This window comes from Delphinapterus leucas, chromosome 1 (assembly GCF_059928025.1).
Source record: "Delphinapterus leucas isolate spDelLeu-1000000601 "Yukka" chromosome 1, BTC_Dleu_Yukka2, whole genome shotgun sequence".
Classification (NCBI taxonomy): Eukaryota; Metazoa; Chordata; class Mammalia; order Artiodactyla; family Monodontidae; genus Delphinapterus; species Delphinapterus leucas.
The window spans coordinates 67897040-67921713 of NC_143129.1; the positions used below are offsets into that span (position 1 = coordinate 67897040).

Here is a 24674-nt window from a genome sequence, read left to right on the forward strand (position 1 = left end):
CAGCAAACGTTTGGTAAACAAATGTTTTCTGCACCATACAGAAACAATAGGTTGCAGAGAGGAATTTTAACAAACAGACTTTGCTGGGTTCTGTGAAAGGAAAATAAAAATGGAGTAGGTATTGCTAAGAGAGGTCTCTAAAATGGAGCCAGGAGGCTACTAAAGAAGTATGACTTATGCACATCTCAGCTGGGATGGAATCTGACCTTTTGACGTGATGAAGTCATCCAGACATCCACAACACCTGCCAAATACTCAAAATATTAATTGGATCCTTACCCTAAAATAACTTGTGACAGTCTGTCTATTTGTTGGACCCCTACCCTAAAACAACTTGTGATTCCTTATGGACAAATATTTTCTGACTGCAGTCAAAGTCATCACAATTCTCGCCCAGCTACTTTTAACAACCTCGCGGCTATCTGGGGTTTTCTGGCTTTAACAATCCCTGACTCTTTCTTTTTCTCAGAACACTCTTTCAGGGTTACCCAAATCTGTGTCTCCTGAATTGCAATTCTTAAGACCCCAAATAAACTCTTTCCTTCTTTGCAGCCTCCTGCATTACTTTGTGGTTGACAGCTCTTCCCTGTCTAAAACAACTAGTTCATGTTATACTATAGTTATCTATGGAGATATCTCCCTTCCTGGAACAGGTCCTCTACTACTTTTAGGCAGTTAGGGGGAAGGTCAAAGGTTCTTCTCAAGTCTTTGGGCCTTGGTTGTTTTCAGCTCCAAATAATCCACATGCTTATAGCACTTGAAATCCTGCGCACTGAATTTCAATACAGCTGTCATCACTGCAGTGAATAAAGAAATAGGACAGAAACAGGATGTCCTACAGAATATTCAGAGGGCTCTTAAACTTAGCCAATTTTCTCTCGAAAAAGGATGATAGCTTCATCTTCTCAGCAAAGGTTCTAAATAGTAATGAATCAAATGAATGAATCTTGGCATTGTAACTCCTTTGAATTATCTCATGTTGTTCTATAGTTATGCAGTTAAAAGGCATTTAAAAAATCTTAGATTGGATGATGCAATCATACCAGAGCTTCTTGAAGGGACCAAAGAAGCACCAACATTGTTTACTAGGAAGAAAATGCCTCATGAATAAACAGAAATCTCCAAAAAAAAAAAAAATTCACACGCCAAAGTGGTACATCTTGGGGCAACTTATTCTGAACTACTGCACTATGAAAGAAATAAACAGGGTTGTCCAATGGAGAATAACCAAGGAAGACCTCTTAGAAAGAGTGGTCAGGGAGGCACCTTTAAGAAGTGACATCTGAGTGGAGATCTGGATGTGAATGAGGTAGCCATGCCCTCAGCTGAGGGAGGAGCATTTTGTGCAGACTTAACAGCCAGTGCCAAGACAGACACTGAGGGGAGGTGCTTAAAACTGGAGGTTTGTAGACCTTATTCTCATGCTCAGATGCATAAGACCAAGTTCTAGGCACCTGTGTTGTAATGGGGCTATAATAGGGCTTACTGTTATTTCATAGACTAGCGATAGTGGTATAGCAATAAACAAAAAAGATTTTGTAGTCCTCTTGCAAAAAAAGTATTCATGTTCTAAAACTTACAAAAGGCCCCTGTTTTGCATGTTAACAGAAAAACGGAAGAGAACCAAAAGAGGTATCAGATATCATCTAATCCAACTCATTTTAGAATCGAAAACAGTGGTCCAAAGAGGTGAGATGGAAGTCCCACATTCACATGACTTGATAGTGGCAGAGCTGAGATTAGAACTCCAAATTTGAAACTCCATATGCTTTTTTCCTTAACAGGTTAGGGATGAAATATTTGTAATTGGCAGGCACTCAAATCATTTGTATTAAATATTTTTTTTGAAAATGATAAACCTGATTTTCCTCCTCTCAGATTTCTCCCACTTAGTTTTCCATCTAGCTCGAAGCTCTCCCAAATTCAGTTATTAAAAAGGAAACCAACTTTGACTCAGGTGCTCACCCCCTTACCTAATGTGCAAGCAGTGTGTGTAACACCCTTTGGCCACCAGAGGGAACTGAAGGCTGCTACTCAGAGTAAAAGTTCTCGTTTCTGTACCCAAGTTCTGACGGGGGTAGCCTGAGAATCTTCCTGAGAATGTGGGGAGGCGGAGTTGGAGGCAGGAACTGGAGGCGGGGCTTCGGCTCACACACCTGTGGCCCCCACCTGCTCATGGCCCAGGGCAGCTGAGGGAAGTTACCTCACCTTTGTTGAACATCTCAGCCTCAGAGAGGCAGGTCCGCCAGAGCCAGAGCTGACAAACTCCTGCACCAGCACCAGCACCACCACGCGGCATTTATAACAACGATGAAAATGGGGGTTTGAGGCCAAGCCAAAAAGATGCGGACTCACCCTGAGGAGATGTGACCGAAGCTTATAATTATAAAGACGGCAGATTAGGTGATATGAGCTTACTTACCAATTCCCAGAGTATCAGAAAGAGGAAGCACCCCTGAAGAGAGCTTTGTAGGAGGAACAAAGGGAAATGCCACTTACATGGGGTGAGGGGTCAGCAAGGGCAAGACATTTGTGAAACCACTGCCTCCAAGCCTGATGACTTAGGCCCATAACTGGCTTCCATGAGTTCAAATTCGTGCATGGTGCTAACACATATATGCTGAATCTAAAAAAAAAAAAAAAAAAAAAGGTTCTGAAGAACCTAGGGGCAGGACAGGAATAAAGACGCAGACGTAGAGAATGGACTTGAGGACACGGGGAGGGGGAAGGGTAAGCTGGGACGAAGTGAGACAGTGGCATGGACATATATACACTACCAAATGTAAAATAGATAGCTAGTGGGAAGCAGCCACATAGCACAGGGAGATCAGCTCGGTGCTTTGTGACCGCCTAGAGGGGTGGGATAGGGAGGGTGGGAGGGAGGGAGACTCAAGAGGGAGGGGATATGGGGATATATGTATACCTATAGCTGATTCACTTTGTTATACAGCAGAAACGAATACGACATTGTAAAGCAATTATACTCCAATAAAGATGTTAAAAAACAAACAAATTAGCGCATGGAATCCTGATAATCCCTGAGTGTCTCTGTCTGAGAGACTCCTGGGCCAGGAGTAGTTTATAAGGTGTTAAATTTGGGGGCTTCTATCTGTCCCACTGGGACCCTTCCTGCTCTTCGGTGCGGATATTGAAGTAAACGCATACGTGGAAAACGCAGCATTTCCTCTCAGATGCCAGGTAGTCATATCCAAAGGTATTGAAGGAAGGCGTACGGGTGAAGAGACTGGTCCTTTCCTAGTAGTATGACTTAGACAACTGCTTAATTTCTCTAAGCCTCCGTTTTTCCATCCGTCAAACAAAACAAATCCCATTTAGGACGATTTCCCAGTCCTGACAGCGGCAGGGCGGAACGATAAGAAGGTGAATCAACATTCGGGTCCCAGCAGGCTGAGGAGCAGGCCTAGGGACACGCCCCCCCCGCCCACCACTCCCGTACTCCGATTGGTTCTCTTCGGAGGGGCGGGACTGGCTTGCCCGCGGTGGGCGGGGCCGGTAGCGCTGGTCGAGGCCCGTAACGCTGGGCTAGCCTTGGGCCTCCTAGGTCATAGGGCTCCGGACTCTCGAAGGGGTCACCGCCATGGCCGGGTGTGCCCGCGGGTCCGCGCGTGCAGTTCTCGCCTTCCTGCTGGCGCCTGCACTGGTGGCCCTACTGGTGGCGCCGGCGCGGGGCCGGGGTGGCCAGGGCCACGGGGACTGGGGCGCCGCCGAGCTGCTGCCGCCCCGCGAGAACGCGGCGCTGGTGGCTCGCTTCGTGACAAACGTCTGCGACTGGGGCGCGCTGGCCACCATCTCCACTCAGGAGGGGGTTCGCGGCCGCCCCTTCGCCGACGTCTTATCGCTCAGCGACGGGCCCCCGGCCAAGGGCAGCGGCGTGCCCTACTTCTACCTGAGCCCGATGCAGCAGTCGGTGGGCAACCTGAAGGTGAGCGGGCGGGGCCGTGTGGCTCCGCGGGCCGGAGCGCGAGCCTTTTTACTATAGCTTGAATTCTGCTTGCGAAGGAGAGCCAGCCTTGTAGAGTTAAGAATTTGAACCCAGCCCAAACCCCTGCCTCTTCTCTGCCGCGCTGGCCGGGCTGACACTGCAGCTTTCCAGTTGTTGGGCAACTAAATACCAGGAATTTCACACACGCCCTCGCCACCGCGCCACTCACTTGGGGCGAATTCTTTACCAGCACCTGGAGGACTTCTCAGCCCTGAGTCGTCTTGGGGCACGGTGTCTCATTAACTGGGCTCTAATTATTAAAAGTTTTACCGGGTGTAGAGGCTGTTGGGGAGTTTAGCACTTTGTGTAAGTGGCTTCGGGATTTCTCTTTGACACCAATTCTTTTGAGCTAAGGATTTTCCCTTCAGCAGCATGAAGCGAACAGACAACCTCGTGAATGATTATTGCAGTCTTTAGGCCTCGTGTGCACATGAGCTTCCCTAACACAGGTCATAGAGTGGTGGCCCATGAACTGATCAGGCCCACAAACTGGTTTTCTTTGGCCCACGCAGAGTTCTGTTTTGTTTTTAATAAATCTGAATTAATTATCAACATTCAAAAATGGAGATTGCAACTAAACGTCTAAATTTCTAACTTCTTGAAACATTGGAAGCTCTGTGGCACTGGGGGCCTGCATTCTTTGAGCAGAACCAGAAGCAGCTGCCTCCTTAGCCAAGACACATACACCCCCATTCACCATTTGCTTATTCCCAGCCCACTCTACTCCACTCCCTTAGACATTTGCTCAGAGCAAGCTCATTCCACTCCCACCAGTGCTGTTCAAACTTGGCTGCAAATACAGTCACCTGGGAAGACTTTTAAAAAGGCAATTCCAAAACCTTTTACTAAAAACACATTTTATAAAAAAAAAACCAAAACACCCCAAATCCCTCCCTGATGCTTCTAATATTGGGGGAGGGCAGTGAGAACCACTGCTATACATGAATATATTTAAACTTTTGCTGATACTATCTTCCTCATTTTAGGAAATGTGGAAACTCAAACTCAAAGGTGCAGAGACTCACTTGTGACTAGTCAGCTAATGGCTGTCAGGTGGAACTTGAGCTCAGGTCTTTGACATCTCTAGAAAAAGACAGTGGTGAGGCACTTGCCCAGGTTTTCAGGTTCGTGATTGCAGTGAAAAGGCATGGCCACATCAGAATTAGTCTGACTCTGATGCCATCAATTAACCAGTCAAAGCTGGTTTCTGCTTTCTACTTTTCCCCTCCTTCTGACCTCTGTCTTCTTCCTGTCTGCTCTTGTGTACCCTACCCACCAGATTTAGATGAACAAAATACCACTCAGCATTGCCGTCTGCCCAGAAAGCTTTAACAACATCTGGCTGCCTAGAGCTGCATAGGATTCACCTGGGTGTTTGTTAAAAATGCAGATACCTGGGCTGGGAATGGAGCCCAGAAATCAGCATTTTAACAAGCTCTCCAGTTAAGTGGTTCTTGGAAAGCCCTGACAGATGCCAGCCTATAAAATACAATCTTGGCTCCTTAGCTTGGAGGTGAACCACCCTTACTACCCCCAGCCCCTGACCTCCCCACACCTTGTCCCCAACCCCCTTCCCTCAGAAAACCTTTCTTTCAAGCAAATTGGGTTTTCACTACTCCCAGTTGTGTCTTACACTTTCCCAGTTCTGTGTTTTTGCAGTTACCATTCCCTTTACCTTTAATACGTCTTCCCACTTTTGTGCTGATTTGACTATCTTTTAAGGCTTTCTAGTGTTTCCATATCACTCCAGGCAGTGCTGACATCTTACTCTGAACTTCAAATACACTTAACTGTACCATTCACTTGGCAATTAGTTATGTGCTGCTTTTTGACCTCTTCTATGTCTTTGTGCTACATTTTAAAAATTTTATTTACATCTGACTTTTCAACCAGATTATAAACTTACAGAGAAGGGAAAGACCTTATCTGAGTCTCCCCCTCCCCTATTTTTGGTCTCCTATAGTGCCTTACCTAATAGTTTGTCGACAGCAAATACTTGGCCTAATGATTCCAAAGAGATCTCTTTATGACTCACTGTTTTGATGGGTCACTGTGAGGTGGCACAATTCCCCACACAAGACACTTGGGGTTTAAAACACTAAATACAGCATGTGAATTTTACTGTAATCTGTCAACAATGCCTTTTATGAAGCTGATTTCTGAATAAGAAAGAGTTAGAAATTTTGCTTGCATCACATTTTTGATCTAAGAATTCTCCTATTGCTAGAACAGGAATGAGCAGGTTCTCCAATTTTGAAATCACATGACAGTTTCTGCTAGCACAAGATAACCAAGAAGCATGATTCAGCTACTTTCTTGCTTAAGTTGTACAATTAGCTAGTTGAGCCACTGTGGTATTTTTATGCACTAGTTTCACATTAGTCTAATCCTTTAGTTCTTTCAGTGAAGACTAGAGATCAACCTTGTATTTGGGTGGTACTGTAATTATAATTCCTCTGGTGAATATGGGACAAATTAAGAGTTTAAGAGAAAAAAAGCGTTAAAATAATTCTTACCAAGTCAATTAATTTTAAATATGAAACAACCTCCAACACACCTTTTTTGGAGAGAGGGTAAAGATCAGTCTCTATCCAAGTAGTAATTTTCCCAAGTGGAAGGCGGTATTTTCCAATTCATTTTTTCATGGAAGAATGGTCAAGCTCTGGGGACGGTATGCAACTTGTGAAATCGATTACCTCTCCAGAGACAGTATTTCACATGAGGTCTTCATTTTCTCTCTACAGGAGAATCCATATGCTACGCTGACCATGTCTTTGGCAGAGACTAGTTTCTGCAGGAAATACGGATTTGATCCCCAAAGTCCCCTCTGTGCTCACACAATACTATCAGGAACTGTTATCAAGGTAAATAGTTATCCCACAAGAACAGATACTTGTTTTAGAAGAGCATCATGTTATTAACAATGAAGGAAGAGATATCTTAGAATAAAATAAAATTGATTTGTGGTTGAGATACAGAATTAGACTATATTCTAGTATGTAATTTCATGAAAGCTAACGGTTTTAGTCAGTTGCTTTCACATAGGTGTTCAATAAGATATTTATGAAGAAAATGAACTATCTTTTGAAGCCGAACAGATATAACAGCTATTAAGCGCGTATATGAGGAACACCTGCTCAGCCAAAGTTTCTACTCCTGACCATGTTGTACGTTGTACAATATTTCCCACGTTTGGGTTCCTTGTTTCCATATTTTAACAGTGGCTTAGAGCAGAGAGTGGATTTAGTAGGTTAAAAGGGGAGTACCCATTATTAAATACTAGAAATGAATTTAGACAGTTTGGGGTCAGTGCTAGAGGGCAGAGGTTAAATAAAATCGTGGGAAGGGCAAAGGGCGAGGTGTCATGGGAACTGATCTGATCGCCAAGCAGCAGACCACCTTCTTGACCTTGTCAATCATGAATACCTCATATAAGTTTTATCTGTGGTCTCAAAATTCTATGTGGATGCATCTCTAGAGTTGAGTGTCCTTCACTGGCAAGAGAAAGGGGCAGCAGATACTCTTGAGTTCCATTGTGCTTCTTCTAAAGACTTTTATCCTTTGTGTACCCTCATCTACGTGTTTAACGTGTGCATGTAATGGGATAAAAGTGCTAATGTTACATAGCATAACCACCAGTAGCATTTTATTATAGCACTTTGTGCCAATTACTCTGATAGCTCAAAATTGCTATTTAGCAGTGAAAATTGGTACTCATGATGGTTTCCCACTTTATTATGGTATGTGTTATCACCAACATTTGAAATCTCCATTGTTCTCTGCATTTCTTCAAATTTCCTTTACTTCCTCTTGATTCCTTAAGATCAGAATTTATAGTAGATTTTAAATGTTCTCAGCACGAGGGAAAAAAAAAGAAAAAGAAAAAAGATGAGAAAAAAATTGTGTCTATGTGTGGTGATGGATGTTAACTAAACTTGTGGTGATTATTTTGCAATGTATGCACATATCAAACATTATGTTGTACACCTAAAACTAATACAATGTTATATGTCAATTATAGATCGTTAATTTTAAAAATAAAAATTAAAAAATTAGAATTTATAACTAAATAAACTCTTTAGGATTTGTGGAATGCTAGAATCACACATTCTTAACAGCCAAGAAAACAAAATGTCACTGCTATGAGTAGGTTTATTTTACGTGTGTCTTTTAGGTGAGTGAAGCAGAAATGGATGTTGCAAGGAATTCATTATTCATTCGACACCCTGAGATGAAAACCTGGCCATCCAGCCATAATTGGTTCTTCGCTAAGTTGAATATAACCAATATCTGGGTCCTGGACTACTTTGGTGGACCAAAAATAGTGACGCCTGAAGAATATTATAATGCCACATTTCAGTAAGTATTTACATGTCTTTCATCTTTCTAATATTACAGCCCTTTTAGAAGGTCCTCAACCTTCTAAAGCAAGGGGGTCTTAACCATTTCATGTACCATGGATCCCTTTGGCAAGCTGGTAAGGCCTACAACTCCCCTAGGAATAATATTTTTTAAATGCATGAAGTACACAGGATTACAAAAGAAATCAACTATATTGAAATACCTTTATAAAAATATTTTATAAAATGCGTGGTGTAGTAATATGTTGGCTTTTTAATGAATACGTTAAATAATAAGGTCTAGCGCATCCATAACTTTTCTGCACTTTCAGAGTAGTGAGAACTGAATATATTAAGACATCTGCAGCAACTCTACCATGATGTGAGAGTATCTGCAATTTCTATATTTCTGTTGCTGGCCGTCACAGATACACTGTCACCACTGTGGTTTATTGCCTACATTCATCATTGAAAAGAATGATACATTTCAGTTAGAGCTTAATGAAAATGAAAACTTTTTCCATCCCAGTTTTTTCCCATCACAAACCCCCTGAACTCTATCTACAAACTAGGACACCAGGTGGAGATTCTATTATTTTTTCTTTTTTTTGTCTGCACCCCATGGCTTGAAGGATCTTAGTTCCCTGACCAGGGATTGAACCTGGGCCGTGGCACTTAACGCGTGGAGTCCTAACCACTGGACTGCCAGGGAATTCCTGAGACCCTATTTTAAGGCTATGCTTCTGGGGCCCTGGGTGGAGCCCAGTTCTGACCCGTGATGGCATTTTCTCATGAGAATCAGACCTGGGTGCTTCCAGACCATGAAGGATCCACATCGAGTCCGAGCACGTGACCCCTGTCCCCTCAACCCCGAGTCCTGTGAGCACCTGTGGAGGTGTGTGGTGTATCCCACCAGGAAGTGGATACTTAGAGGGAAGGAGTCATGGGAGAGAATGAACGAAAAGAACATAACCTGAAGATGGGAAAGGGACAGGAAAGAAGGGTCTGATCAGATTCTTTGAAATTAGGTCAGGGTTCAAATGAAGGAATACAGGAACTTCCCTGGTGGTCCAGAGGTTAGAACTTCGCACTTAGTTCCCCAGTTGGGGAACTAAGATCCTGCAAGCTGCGAGGCATGACCAAAAACAAACAAGCAAACAAAACAAAACAACCCCCCCCAAAACAAATGAAGGCATACAAGGGACTGATACTTTTCCCAGGCGACACAGGTCACTGTGGCATGTCTGGCAGCCTCAAGGTCTAGCGGATGGTGATGACAATAACAGTAGCAGTAGCGTTTGTTGAGCATTGCTGGCTGGTGCTGTACTGGCAGCTTTACATGTCTGAACTCACTGAACTCTCACTGCAATCCTATGAGTTAGGTAGTGTTTTTCTTCATTTATGAGATAGAGAGCTGATGCGCAGAAAAGAAAGAAACTGGCCTAAAGCCTTACAGCCAGTAAGCAATGGTGCTGGGATGCAAACCCCAGCATTCTAGCTCCACAGCCCTCAACTTGCTTCTAACCAAGATGTTTTGCTTCCCCTCTGGTTACCTTACTGGCAGCTGGCCAGGCTTCAATTCCAGTGTAATTTAAACACTTTCTACTTGTAACAGACTGACTGCTGTTTGTGGAGATTAGGGTGACATGCTAAGCTAGACCTGTAGGTTGCAGTTCAGGTTTGGGTTTAAATTCGCAGTATTCATTTATTCTGTCTTATTCTATTGTACAACAGTTCTGTGGTGAACTATTGACTTTCCACCATGACTGTAAGTCTCTTCACAGCAAAGCTCAGGTTTTAGTTTTGGTTTTTCATTCCAAACTGGACCTAGGACAGTACATGGCACAGAGCAGGTGTTTAATAAATACTGGCTACTTGTCAGGCTGATCATTTGAGACAAAGATTCTCAACTTCCTTGTTTGAATAAAGAATCTAACAGTCATGGTGTTTATTCCGCTGCCATGCATGCAGGAGAAGAGACCTGGGCCAGTGATTGTCTCCTGGACACGAAAAGCCATCTTACTTTATAGGAAGACAGAGGTAGCAATTACAACATTATGGCAGGGCAACAAATTATCAAGGAGGAAGGCCAGTAAGATAATAGGCCTGCTCTTTGAGGTTAAAGTTCACTTTTACAGGACATAACAATCTCTGAAGTACAGTTATCTTTGTATAAATAATATGCCTGAGGGCAATGCTTGCTTTAATAACAAAATAAAACTGGGTTTTCCCATAAGTCTCCATGCTGAATAAGTGAGTAAAATAGATAAATTTGAGGTTCCCACTTAATTGACACAGACGAGTGGGCCTTTTCTGCAGCTCAGAGTTAAAAGGGAGCACTCTCTCCTGTCCTTCTGAGAGGAGGACAGAAGACTAGCCCAGGGTGTGACCCATCCTGAGACAGGACTCCAGAATCCTAGGAATGGGCAGTGACTTGAAGGTGACCTTCCCAAACAGGTGCCTCTGACTCCATTTCAGAGTCCAGGAGTGGGTGCCCCACCATCCCACCCACCAGGTTTGCCATCAGAACTGTTCAGTAGCCCAAGAGAGTATACAATAGTCCTTGCCTTGCTGGACTCATATTGAATGGAAGGTTGATGTTCACCCAAAGTATTTGCGCTCATGCTTGAGTAAGCAGTTCTCATAAGTACCAGCAATTGCTTCCTCTCTCTGTTAAGTATGAGCAGCAGGCCTCTGGGCTGCCCACGTGTTCCCTGGCAAAGACAGAGGTAATGAGAGGTCACAGCCTACAAGCCTGCCCGCTCTGCCTTATCTGGAGCTGGATTTCCTGATGGCAGTGGTCGGGGCCGCAACAGGAAAATGGGTCAAGGTCACGTCCCCGGCTGGATGCTGGCTGATTGCCGCTCTTTTGCCCTAATGTTCAGGACCCCTTCTGTTCTCGACTGTTTTTGTCTTTTAAACCTTCAGATATTCTTGAATGAGATGATCACAGCAGCCACAGCTGCTGATGAATGTTTCATCCCGGCAGCGTTTGCTAAGTGTGTCAGCATCATACTTGGAGAGGAGGAGTGATGGCCGAGATGAAGATTCCTAGCTAGGCCTGACTCTAAACCAGAACTCAGGAATCTGCATTTTAGCAAACTCAGATGATTCTTTTTTTTTAATTGCAAATCATATATTTGATAAGGGGTTAATATCCAAAATATATAAAGAATTCATACAACTCAATAGCAAATAAAACAAACAATCCAATTACAAATGGGCAGAGGATCCGATTAGACGTTTCTCCAAGAAGACATACATGGCCAGGTACGTGAAAAGATGCTCAGCATCACCGATCATCAGGAAGATGCAAGTCAGAACCTTAATGAGATATCACCTCACATGTGTTAGAATGGCTGTTATCAAAAAGACTAGAAATAACAAGTATTGGTGAGGATGTGGAGAACGGGGAACCCCTATGCACTGTTAATGGGAATGCAAATTGGCGCAGCCACCATGGAAAACAGCATGGAGATTCCTCAAAAACTTAAGAACAGAACTAACATATGTTTCCAGCAATTCCATTTCTGGATATTTATCTGAAGAAAATGAAAACCCTAATTTGAAAAGCTGTATGCACCCCATGTTCATTGCAGCATCATTCGCAATAGCCAAGACAGGGAAACAACCTGTGTCCATTGATGGATGGATAGAAAAAGAAAATGTGATTGCTGTATCTCTCTATATAGATATAGGAATATTATTCAGCCATATAAAAGAAGGAAATCTTGTCATTTGTAACAAAATGGATGTACTTTGAGTGCATTATGCTAATTGAAAAAGTCAGACAGAAAAAAATACCGTATTATATGTGGAATCTAAACAACAAATAAGCAAACCAACAAAAAACCAAAGCAAAGCAAACTCATAGGTACAGAGAACAGATTGGTGGCTACCAGAGGCGGGGTGGGGTGGGGTGGGTGAAACAGGTTAAGGAGGTCAAAAGGTACAAACGTCCTGTTATAAAATAAACAAGTCATGGGAATATAGTATACAGCGTGGTGACTATAGTTTATAATACCATACTGCAGATTTGACGGTTACTGAGTAAATAGATCTTAAAAGTTCTCATCGCAAGAAAAAAAATTTTGTAACTCTGTGTGATGATGGATGTTAACTAGACTCCCGATGATCATTTCTCAGTGTATACAAACGTGGAATCATTATGTTGTACACCTGAAACTAATATGTTATATGTCAATTATACCTCAATTAAAAAAAGAAGTGATTGTATAAGTGTTCAAAAATATAGATGCAGCGTGGCATGTTTTTCTTTTCCTTTTAAATAAATCCTGTATTTAAATCTAAATCTTTTTTTTTTTTTTTTTTCTTGGCTGTGCTGGGTCTGTTGCTGTGCGGGCTTTCTGTCGTTGCGGTGAGCGGGGCTACTCTTCATTGCAGTGTGTGGGCTTCTCATTGCAGTGGCTTCTCTTATTGCAGAGCACAGGCTCTAGGCATGTGGGCTTCAGTAGTTGTGGTGCTTGGGCTCAGTAGTTGTGGCTTGCAGTTTCAGTAGTTGTGGCTTGCAGGCTCTAGAGCACAGGCTCAGTAGTTGTGGCACACGGGCTTTGTTGCTCTGCGGCATGTGGAATCTTCCCAGACCAGGGCTCGAACCCCCGTCCCCTGCATTGGCAGGCAGATTCTTAACCACTGTGCCACCAAGGAATCCCTAAACTTTTTTTTTTTAAAAAATATTTATTTATTTATTTATTTGGCTGCGCTGCGTCTTAGTTGTGGCATGTGGGATCTTTAGTTGCTATGTGCACGATCTTTGTTGTAGCATGTGGGATCTTTAGTTGTGGCATGCTAACTCTTAGTTGCAGCATGTGTGATCTAGTTCCCTGACTAGGGATAGAATCCGGGCCCCCTGCATTGGGAGCACAGAATCTTAGCCACTGGACCACCAGGAAAGTCCCATGGACTTTAATTTAAAGTATTAGATTTTATACTCCAATAAAGATGTTAAAAAAAAAGCATTAAATTTTAGATTATGGAACATTCATATAATGAACCATAAAGCAGTCATTGGAAGTGATGTAATTAGACATAGACATGTAAAGATGATCACAATATATTAAGTTTAAAAAGCAAGTTACAAAATTGTATGTGTCATAAATGCCATTTAAAAACATATAGTAAAAATAACATACTCTAGTAATAGAAAAAAAGTTCTGGCAAGACACATTAAAACCTTACAGTATATAATTCAACAATAAAAATATAGTTAATTCAATTAAAAAACAGGCAAAGGATCTGACATATGTATGAATATTAGTCAGTCATAAAAAAGAAGGGAATCTTGCCATTTGCTACAACATGGCTGGACCTTGAGGGCATTACGTTAAGTGAAAAAAATCAGATGAAGAAAGACAAGTCCTGTATGATCTCACTTATTTGTGGAATCTAAAAATAGAAATAAAAAATTTGAAAAAACCCCAAACCCTGAACTCATAGATACAGAGAACAGATTGGTGGTTGCCAGAGGTGGGAGGTGGGCGGGGGTGGGTGAAATGGGTGAAGGGGGTCAAAAAGTACAAACTTCCAGTTATAAAATAAGTCATGAGGATGTAATGTACAGAATGGTGACTATAGTTAATAATACTGTGTTGTATGTTTGAAAGTTGCTAAGAGAGTAGATCTTAAAAGTTCTCATCACAAGAAAAAAAACGTAACTATGTGCAGTGATAGAAATTAAGTAGCCTGGGGTAATCATTTTACTATACATACATATTTCAAATCTTTATGCTGTGCACCTGAAACTAATGTTACGTGTAAAATAAGCATAATACAAAATATACAGTTAGAAGGAGCAGCAAGAAATATGAAAATCTGAAGGAAGGAGAAATCACTTCAGCATAGTGGGATTAGGGAAGGTTTCATTGGAAGAGTTAGCATATGAGTTGGGCCTTTTAAAGATAGCAATTTGATATGTGTGAAAGGAAGAGACAGTATGCTAGGCAAGGGAATGACATAGAAAAAAAAGAGCAAGGAATTGTGAGATGGGGTCAAAGAATGGTGTTTAGTTTCACTTGGAGGATGGTAGAAGGTAATTTCGGAAGGTAGGTTTGGGCCAGTTTGTAGAAGACGTTGAGTATGAGATTAAAATGCATATATTACTTTGGATTAGAACAGAAGGATGTGTATGCTATTTTATGGTATCAGTGAAATGACCTCACCCACAGCGTTAGTCAGGAGGGTCCAAGTTATGTCTCTTACGTTGTTAAGAGATGACGTTTAAATTTCAGTGGCTTAGGAAAACAAAAGTCAAAGGTTTATTTTTATTTATGCAAATTCTGCCATGGATTTGCGCAATTCTCCAGGACAATTATCCTCTGTGTATTGGTGGCTCCGCAGTCTGGTCTCTGTGGACCCTGTGGAACCTCCATGTTAACACAGGCTTCCACAATGGCTGTTGCAAGAAAAAAGTTCTGAAAGCTTACCCATCTGGAACTAAGTTACTTTGTTCTAGAAGCCACACACGCACTGCTTCTGCTTACAGCTCATTGGCCAGACGAGTACCGTGGCCCTTCCTAATGCATGCGGGGCCTGGGAAGTATGGTCTCTGTGTGTCTGGAAATGGAGAGGACATGGATACTGAGGAGGCCTAGTAATGTCCACCACACCCAGACTGGCAGAAAATCACTGTGATTCAGAACAAGATTGTATTTACAAACAAAATAGAGATACGTAAGGTTTCTAATACTCTATTAACAGAAATTTCCCCATCTGTTGCATTTACAACTTTCAAGTGAAGGAAATATTGTTTACGGTTTATCCACCCACAACACATAATGAGAGGAAGATAGCTACTTATTTCTGTAGTCTGCCTGTTATTATCTCTAGGGCAGCATAAATTGGTGTATGTTGTATGGGGCATAAGCTCTGCCGACACACAGCTGACACCTCACTTGGCTTCAGCTGCAAGCTGCAGTCTAGCCATTATAGACCACATCTTCCAAAGGATGCCTCCTCATCAGAATGTGATGAGAGAGAAGGCCATGCTTAAGGAAAGAAGAACACTGATGTAATGTGTATACACACAGTCGCCTGTATGTGGTGTGAACATGTTACATGATCTACATAAATGGAAGATATTTTGAGAATGGAATGTAGAGCTAGTATGGCTTAGTCAAAAGTGCCTGAGCTTTGGAGTCAGAGATCAATAAGCTACAGTCCTAACTGTATGAACTAATTGCTCTGTGACTTCAAGCCTCAGTTTCTCATCTTTTTTTTTTGTTGTTCACACAAACACACGCTGTATTTTATTTTTACAAGAGATAAATAAACTGACACTGAGCATTGTAAATGGATGACCACAACAAAAGCAACAATGATTGCAATTACCAAACACGAAACACACTCACACTATGTCATAATATTGACATTCAGTCCAGGAATCCTCCACTGTAACAGCTCCTTTACTTTGCAGTGAAAATTGATTTGTATATTTTTTGCCTCTGAGTCCTTGTGGGATTTTTTTTTTTATTCAAACAGAAAGTCACAAAAATTATAATCATCCTCATCAGTTCACTCAGTCCCATGTAATTATTTTTTTTTATCTTGATCTTTTGTTAGCACTTTTATGAATTCATCAGTTTTCCATTAGAGTTCTGAAAATGCTTATTCATTCAGTTCAGCAGTGTAGTCAGTTACCAGAAACCTGTACCTGTCAGAGTCTTTTCCATGAATTCCTTGAAGATGAAACCCTTGTATAGGAACATTTCTGCAAAAGCATCAGAGTACACCCAGAACTGTCTGTAAATGACAAAGACTTAAAAATGACCACGTTAAAGATTTGATGAAAGTTCATAATAATGCAATTGACAAGGAAATTTAGTTATTTCTGAGATATACATTTTAAAGTAATTACCAGAATTATGACTTATAACATTATACCAGAACATATAAGCTTTTTAGAAATTTCATGTAATGTCTGAAACATTTATATTAACATATTTCCGTACAAATAACCCAAAGAAAGTTTAGTATTAGTTGTTTCTTTGTTTGTTTTTTTATACTGCAGGTTCTTATTAGTCATCGATTTTATACACATCAGTGTATACATGTCAATCCCAATCGCCCAATTCAGCACACCACCATCCCTACCCCACCGCGGTTTTCCCCCCTTGGTGTCCATACATTTGTTCTCTACATCTGTGTCTCAACTTCTGCCCTGCAAACCGGTTCATCTATACCATTTTTCTAGGTTCCACATACATGCGTTCATATATGATATTTTTCTCTTTCTGACTTACTTCACTCTGTATGACAGTCTTTAGATCCATCCATGTCTCAACAAATGACTCAGTCTTGTTCCTTTTTGTGGCTGAGTAATATTCCATTTTATATATGTACCACATCTTCTTTATCCACTCGTCTGTCGATGGGCATTTAGGTTGCTTCCATGACCTGGCCATTGCAAATAGTGCTGCAGTGAACATTGGGGTGCATGTGTCTTCTCGAATTATGACCTTCTCTGGGCATATGCTCAGTAGTGGGATTGCTGGATCATATGGTAATTCTATTTCTAGTCTTTTAAGGAACCTCCACACTGTTCTCCACAGTGGCCACACCAATCCACATTCCCACCAACAGTGCAAGAGGGCTCCCTTCTCTCCACACCCTCTCCAGCACCCGTTGTTTGTGGATTTTCTGATGATGCCCATTCCAACTGGTGTGAGGTGATACCTCATTGTGGCCTTGTTCTGCATTTCTGTAATAATCAGTGATGTTAAGCAACCCTTCATGTGCTTCTTGGCCATCTCTATGTCTTCTTTGGAGAAATGTCCACCCAGGTCCTCTGCCCATTTCTGGATTGGGTGGCCTCCTTCTTTAATATTGAGCTGCATGAGCTGTTTATATATTTTGGAGATTAATCCTTTGTCCGTTCATTCATTTGCAAATATTTTCTCCCATTCTGAGGGTTGTCTTTTCGTCTTGTTTATGGTTTCCTTTGCTGTGCAAAAGCATTGAAGTTTCATTAGGTCCCATTTGTTTATTTTTGTTTTTATTTCCATTACTCTAGGAGGTGGATCAAAAAGGATCTTGCTGTGATTTATGTCAAAGAGTGTTCTTCCAATGTTTTCCTGTAAGAGTTTTATACTGTCCGGTCTTAATTTAGGTCTCGAATCCATTTTGAGTTTATTTTTGTGTATGGTGTTAGGGAGTGTTCTGATTTCATTCTTTTACATGTAGCTGTCCAGTTTTCCCAGCACCACTTATTGAAGAGACGGTCCTTTCTCCATTGTATATCTTTGCCTCCTTTATCAAAAATAAGGCAACCATATATGCGTGGGTTTATCTCTGGGCTTTCTATGTTGTTCCATTGATCTATGTTTCTGTTTTTGTGCCAGTACCATATTGTCTTGATCACAGTAGCTTTGTAGTATAGTCTGAAGTCAGGGAGTCTGATTCCTCCAGCTCCGTTTTTTTCCCTCAAGACTGCTTTAGCTATTCAGGGTCTTTTGTGTCTCCATACAAATTTAAAGATGATTTGTTCTAGTTCCGTAAAAAATGCCATTGGTAATTTGATAGGGATTGCATTGAATCTGTAGATTGCTTTGGGTAGTATAGTCATTTTCACAATATTGATTCTTCCAATCCAAGAACATGTTATATCTGTCCATCTGTTGGTATCATCTTTAATTTCTTTCATCAGTGTCTTATAATTTTCTGCATACAGGTCTTTTGTCTCCCTAGGTAGGTTTATTCCTAGGTATTTTATTCTTTTTGTTGCAATGGTAAATGGGAGTGTTTCCATAATTTCTCTTTCAGATTTTTCATCATTAGTGTATAGGAATGCAAGAGATTTCTGTGCATTAGTTTTGTATCCTGCAACTTTACCAAATTCATTGATTAGCTCTAGTAGTTTTCTGGTGGCATCTTTAGGATTCTCTATGTATAGTATCATGTCTTCTGCAAACAATGACAGTTTTACTTCTTTTCCAATTTGTATTCCTTTTATTTCTTTTTCTTCTCTGATTGCCATGGCTAGGACCTCCAAAACTATGTTGAATAATAGTGGTGAGAGTGGACATCCTTGTCTCATTCCTGATCTTAGAGGAAATGCTCTCAGTTTTTCACCATTGAGAATGATGTTTGCTGTGGGTTTGTCATATATGGCCTTTATTATGTTGAGGTAGATTCCCTCTCTGCCCACTTTCTGGAGAGTTTTTATCATAAATGGGTGTTGAATTTTGTCAAAAGCTTTTTCTGCATCTATTGAGATGATCATATGTTTTTTTCCCTTCTGTTTGTTAATATGATGTATCACATTGATTGCTTTGCGTATATTGGAGAATCCTTGCATCCCTGAGATAAATCCTGCTTGATCATGGTGTATGATCCTTTTAATGTGTTGTTGGATTCTGTTTGCTAGTATTTGGTGAGGATTTTTGCATCTATATTCATCAGTGATATTGGTCTGTAATTTTCTTCTTTTGTAGTATCTTTGTCTGGTTTTGCTAGCAGGGTGATGGTGGCCTCATAGAATGAGTTTTTGGAGTGTTCCTTCCTCTGCAATTTTTTGGAAGAGTTTGAAAAGGATGGGTGTTAACTCTTCTCTAAATGTTTTATACAATTCACCTGTGAAGCCATCTGGTCCTGGGCTTTTGTTTGGTGGAAGATTTTTAATCACAGTTTCAATTTCATTACTTGTGATTGGTCTGTTCATATTTTCTGTTTCTTCCTGATTCAGTCTTGGAAGGTTATACCTTTCTAAGAATTTGTCCATTTCTTCCAGGTTGTCCATTTTATTGTCATAGAGTTGCTTGTAGTAGTCTCTTAGGATTCTTTGTATTTCTGCAATGTCTGTTGTAACTTCTCCTTTTTCATTTCTAATTTTATTGATTTGAGTCCTCTCCCTCTTTTTCTTGGTGAGTCTGGCTAATGGTTTATCAATTTTGTTTATCTTTTCAAAGAACCAGCTTTTAGTTTTATTGATCTTTGCTATTGTTTTCTTTGTTTCTATTTCATTTATTTCTGCTCTGATCTTGATGATTTCTTTCCTTCTGCTAACTTTGGGTTTTGTTTGTTCTTTTTTCTCTAGTTCCTTTAGGTGTAAGGTTAGATTGTTTATTTGAGATTTTTCTTGTTTCTTGAGGTGGGCTTGTATAGCTATAAACTTCCCTCTTAGAACTGCTTTTGCTGCATCCCGTAGGTTTTGGATCATTGTGTTTTCATTGTCATTTGTCTCTAGGTATTTTTTGATTTCCTCTTTGATTTCTTCAGTGAACTCTTGGTTATTTAGTAATGTATTGTTTAGCCCTCATGTGGTTGTGTTTTTTACGTTTTTTCCCCTGTAATTCATTTCTAATCTCATAGTGTTGTGGTCAGAAAAGATGCTTGATATGATTTCAGTTTTCTTAAATTTACTGAGGCTTGATTTGTGACCCAAGATGTGATCTATCCTGGAGAATGTTCCGTGCGCACTCGAGAAGAAAGTGTAATCTGCTGTTTTGGGATGTAATGTCCTATAAATATGAATTAAATCTATCTGGTCTGTTGTGTCATTTAAAGCTTCTGTTTCCTTATTTATTTTCATTTTGGATGATCTGTCCATTGGTGTAAGTGAGGTGTTAAAGTCCCCCACTATTATTGTGTTACTGTCGATTTCCTCTTTTACAGCTGTTAGCAGTTGCCTTATGTATTGAGGTGCTCCTATGTTGGGTGCATATATATTTATAATTGTTATATCTTCTTCTTGGATTGATCCCTTGATCATTATGTAGTGTCCTTCCTTGTCTCTTGTAACATTCTTTATTTTAAAGTCTATTTTATCTGATATGAGCTTTCTTTTGATTTCCATTGGCATGGAATATCTTTTTCCATCCCCTCACTTCCAGTTTCTATGTGTCCCTAGGTCTGAAGTAGGTCTCTTGTAGACAGCATATATATGGGTCTTGTTTTTGTATCCATTCAGCAAGCATGTGTCTTTTGGTTGGAGCATTTAATCCATTCACGTTTAAGGTAATTATCGATATGTATGTTTCTGTGACCATTTTCTTAATTGTTTTGGGTTTGTTTTTGTAGGTCCTTTTCTTCTCGTGTGTTTCCCACTTGGAGAAGTTCCTTTAGCATTTGTTGTAGAGCTGGTTTGGTGGTGCTGAATTCTCTTAGCTTTTGCTTGTCTGTAAAGCTTTTGGTTTCTCCATCGAATCTGAATGAGATCCTTGCTGGGTAGAGTAATCTTGGTTGTAGGTTCTTCCGTTTCATCACTTTAAGTATATCATGCCACTCCCTTCTGGCTTGTAGAGTTTCTGCTGAGAAATCAGCTGTTAACCTTATGGGGGTTCCCTTGTATGTTATTTCTCCTTTTTCCCTTGCTGCTTTCAGTAATTTTTCTTTGTCTTTAATTTTTGCCAATTTGATCACTGTGTGTCTCGGCATGTTTCTCCTTGGGTTTATCCTGTACGGGACTCGCTGTGCTTCCTGGACTTAGGTGCTATTTCCTTTCCCATATTAGGGAAGTTTTCGACTATAATCTCTTCAAATATTTTCTCTGGTCCTTTTCTCTCTCTCTTCTCCTTCTGGGACCCCTATAATGCGAATGTTGTTGCGTTTAATGTTGTCCCAGAGGTCTCTTAGGTTGTCCTCATTTCTTTTCATTCTTTTTTCTTTATTCTGTTCCGCAGCAGTGAATTCCACCATTCTGTCTTCCAGGTCACTTATCCATTCTTATGCCTCAGTTATTCTGCTATTGATTCCTTCTAGTGTAGTTTTCATTTCAGTTATTGTATTGTTCATCTCTGTTTGTTTGTTCATTAATTCTTATAGGTCTTTGTTAAACATTTCTTGCATCTTCTCGATCTTTGCCTCCATTCTTTTTCCGAGGTCCTGGATCATCTTCACTATCATTATTCTGAATTCTTTTTCTGGAAGGTTGCCTATCTCCACTTCACTTAGTTGTTTTTCTGGGGTTTTACCTTGTTCCTTTGTCTGGTACATAGCCCTCTGCCTTTTCATCTTGTCTGTCTTTCTGTGAATGTGGTTTTTGTTCCACAGGCTGCAGGGTTGTAGTTCTTCTTCTGCTGTCTGCCCTCTGGTGGATGAGGCTATCTAAGAGGCTTGTGTACGTTTCCTGATGGGAAGGACTGGTGGTTGGGTAGAGCTGACTGTTGCTCTGGGGGCAGAGCTCAGTAAAACTTTAATCCATTTGACTGCTGATGGGTGGGGCTGGGTTCCCTCCCTGTTGGTTGTTTGGCCTGAGGCAACCCAACACTGGAGCCTACCTGGGCTCTTTGGTGGGGCTAATGGCAGACTCTGGGAGGGCTCACACCAAGGAGTACGTCCCAGAACTGCCGCCAGTGTCCCTGTCCCCATGGTGAGCCACAGCCCCCACCCCACCCCACCCCCCGCCTCGGCAGGAGACCCTCCAACACTAGCTGGTAGGTCTGGTTCAGTCTTCCCTGTGGTCACTGCTCCTTCCCCTGGGTCCCGATGCGCACACTACTTTGTGTGTGCCCTCCAGGAGTGGAGTCTCTGTTTCCCCCAGTCCTGTCGAAGTCCTGCAATCAGTTCCCACTAGGCTTCACAGTCTGATTCTCTAGGAATTCCTCCTCCCATTGCCGGACCCCCTGGTTGGGAAGCCTGACGTGGGGCTCAGAACCTTCACTCCAGTGGGTGGACTTCTGTGGTATAAGTGTTCTCCAGTCTGTGAGTCACCCACCCAGCCGTTATGGGATTTGATTTTACTGTGATTGCGCCCCTCCTACCGTCTCATTGTGGCTTCTCCTTTGTCTTTGGATGTGTATCTTTTTTGGTGAGTTCCAGTGTCTTCCTTTCGATGATTGTCCGGCAGGTAGTTGTGATTCTGGTGTTCTCGCAAGAGGGAGTGAGAGCACGTTCTTCTACTCCGCCATCTTGGTTCCTCTCCCAGATGATTCTTTAGTACACTAAAGTGGCTGAAATTAACTTGAGATCTTAAACTTTCAGATCAGAAGTTTCTCTAGTCCTTCCCTGGAATGAATTAACTTTTATGATTTGTCAACTCAGTTTAATGAAATAATTTTTCTTCCCTTCTCTTCCCCTCTCTAGGTGAAGCAGCATATGGCGAATTTAACCTCATGTGCGAAGTTTCTTAGGAAGTTTCATGCAGACTTAAAGCGCTTAATGTTTCTTTATGGAAAGTTTCCCAGAATATTAGACAGTTTTCTTTCCTTGCTTGCATACAGAATTGAGATGGATTGTTACTGCATTTCTTGGAAGATGAGATTGCTGGATATATTTATATATATTTTTGTATTTTGAAGCCATTTTCATAGAGACATGTCATTCATTATGATCAAAGAAGTTTTGTTCCATCAATTCCAAATAGTTTGCCAATGGTGCTCCTTAAAGAGGAGTGGGTACCAGTTTTAGATTGCCCATTGGCATTTGTAAGTACCCAAGTACGTGTTTTTAATTACTGAAAACCACTGTGCTGGGGAGAGGTGTCATGCCTCCACGGCTGCTGCCTTAGCCTGTATTAAGGGCTTGGCTCCTGTTACAGGTGCACCTGAATAAATCTTGCCAAGACAAACAAACTGATGAAACACAAATAGAGCATCCCACTCATGGTCCATTTATGTCTGACAGTCCTGGGTGTTGTTGATCCAACACAGGGCAAGACTATTTCTTTTAAAGAAGTTTAAAAAAAGCTTTTGAAGTCTAAAGTGATAATTATCTAGGACAAAGGAAGTTCATAAAACTTCCTGAATTTGATTTAATCAAGCAAGTTCATAAAATTTTCTGAATTTGATTTCCCCAGCTAGGTGGACACAGTATAATTAGTTTCCTCCACTCAAAATACAGAGATACAAGCACACATTTTTTTTTTTTTTGCCCCAAAATGGGATTGCGAAGAAAGAAAAGAAAGGAGGGGATTTTGTGTGTAAATTGTTTCTGGTGTTCTTTTCTAAGTTAAGTTAACGCAGATATAGACCAGTTTAAACCAGGGCCCAAATCCATCTCCCAACCACTCTTTCTAGCTTTTTTTCTAATGCTACTCTCAAAAATGAACTAAGCCTTCCTCAACTGCTTCAAATCTCTAAATGGCTTCTAATGCTGTTACTACCTAAATCATGTCATCAGAGGGAAAACAACGTGACTTTTAGAAAAGAAATCACATTTCTTCAGAAGGGAAAAAACTGTTTGCTTTTATTACCTATATACATGATTTCAGAAGACTGTATGAGATCCTTCATAAAGAGCTGTGTCAGGAGTCAAGCAACTGAATCCTTAAATGGCTAAGAGAGGAAGTTGAATATGAGTTTGAAGACTACAAAATGAACTTATCTGAAATCGAGCAAACAGCTTCTCTTTAAGAAAAATGATGTATCTTAAACTGGGTAGAGTAGGTTTCTTATTCAAGGCATTAATAATTAAAAGCATTTTTTTCATGAAATATGTTGGATTTATTTTCTTACATAGAGATGTTAATATTTATTACATGTTTTTTCACTGTCCACTGTTGAAACCCTTTTGTGTTTTTATTTTATAATCAACTTCTGGCTGCTTCAGAGCTGAAAATGAACAATTTGACTCTTTCCTATTGGTAAACAGCTCATCATGTCTTAAAATTTGGGAATTGGCCAAAATGCAGCCTTTGTCAAGGATCTTCCCTCAGGGCCTTGGGTGCCAAGGTACCTTGTGATAGAATTAGGTTGAGAGTGTCTATCTGTATTTCTCCCTTTACCCAGTTACTGTGAGTTTTCTCTTCATCATTTGGTACCATGTAAAAACATTTGTATTCAGGTAAGATCCAATTATCCCAGTAGAGTGAACCACTTTTTCACGGAAGGTGCTGCAGATTCCTTCATAATTGAATGTGCAGATTGTCCCCATTATGTTATGATTGACCACCAGAGAGCACTGTGGACCACTTTTTGTGCAGACGCCAGTTCTTGTACAGTAAGAACAAGAACTTACATGCAGGGACACGTTCCAAGACCACCCCTCCCCCCGCCCACCCTCACCGTGGATGCCTGCAACCCAGGATGGTACCAAACCTATATATACTATGTTTTTCCCTATACATACATAAGATAAAGTTTAATTTATAAATTAGGCACAGTAAGAGACTATCTGAATTGCCAGCATCACTACTCTTGTGGTTTGGGACCATTATTAAGTAAAATAAAGGTAACTTGAACGCAAGCACCGTGATGCCAAGACAGTTGATCTGATAACCCCATTTGCTACTAACTGACGGGCAGTATTGATATACACAGTGTGGATTCGCTGGACAAAGGGCTGATTCGTGGTGTAAGATTTCATCATGCTACTCAAAACAGCACACACAATTTAAAACTTATGCATTGTTTGTTTCTGGGATTTTTCATTTAATATTT

At 41.0% G+C, this 24674-nt stretch overlaps 1 protein-coding gene and 1 long non-coding RNA gene across 4 annotated transcripts in view; one reads left to right on the plus strand and one right to left on the minus strand.

Annotated features, from left to right (window-relative positions):
* Window positions 1-3555, minus strand: part of LOC149750527 (uncharacterized) — a 24410-nt gene extending 20855 nt beyond the window's left edge. Inside the window, exons 1-2 of the long non-coding RNA XR_016393226.1 lie at window positions 3166-3555; window positions 2500-2626 (exon numbers count right to left, since the gene is read on the minus strand). This is a non-coding gene — a long non-coding RNA (uncharacterized LOC149750527). The remainder of the gene's footprint in view (window positions 1-2499; window positions 2627-3165) is intronic.
* Window positions 3518-23728, plus strand: CREG1 (cellular repressor of E1A stimulated genes 1). 3 transcript variants are annotated; one of them, XM_022560097.3, is made up of 4 exons: window positions 3518-3943; window positions 6748-6867; window positions 8178-8362; window positions 11272-12655. In XM_022560097.3, the coding sequence occupies exons 1-4, from the start codon at window positions 3599-3601 to the stop codon at window positions 11279-11281; spliced, it is 660 nt and encodes a 219-aa protein (XP_022415805.1). In that variant the 5' UTR covers window positions 3518-3598; the 3' UTR covers window positions 11282-12655. The 3 variants fall into 3 exon arrangements, with proteins under 3 accessions (XP_022415805.1, XP_022415807.1, XP_022415806.1); XM_022560098.3 differs by lacking the exon at window positions 11272-12655 and adding an exon at window positions 22381-23728 and having other exon boundaries at window positions 3521-3943; XM_022560099.2 differs by lacking the exon at window positions 11272-12655 and having other exon boundaries at window positions 3519-3943; window positions 8178-8366.
* Window positions 23729-24674: the final 946 nt, after the last annotated feature.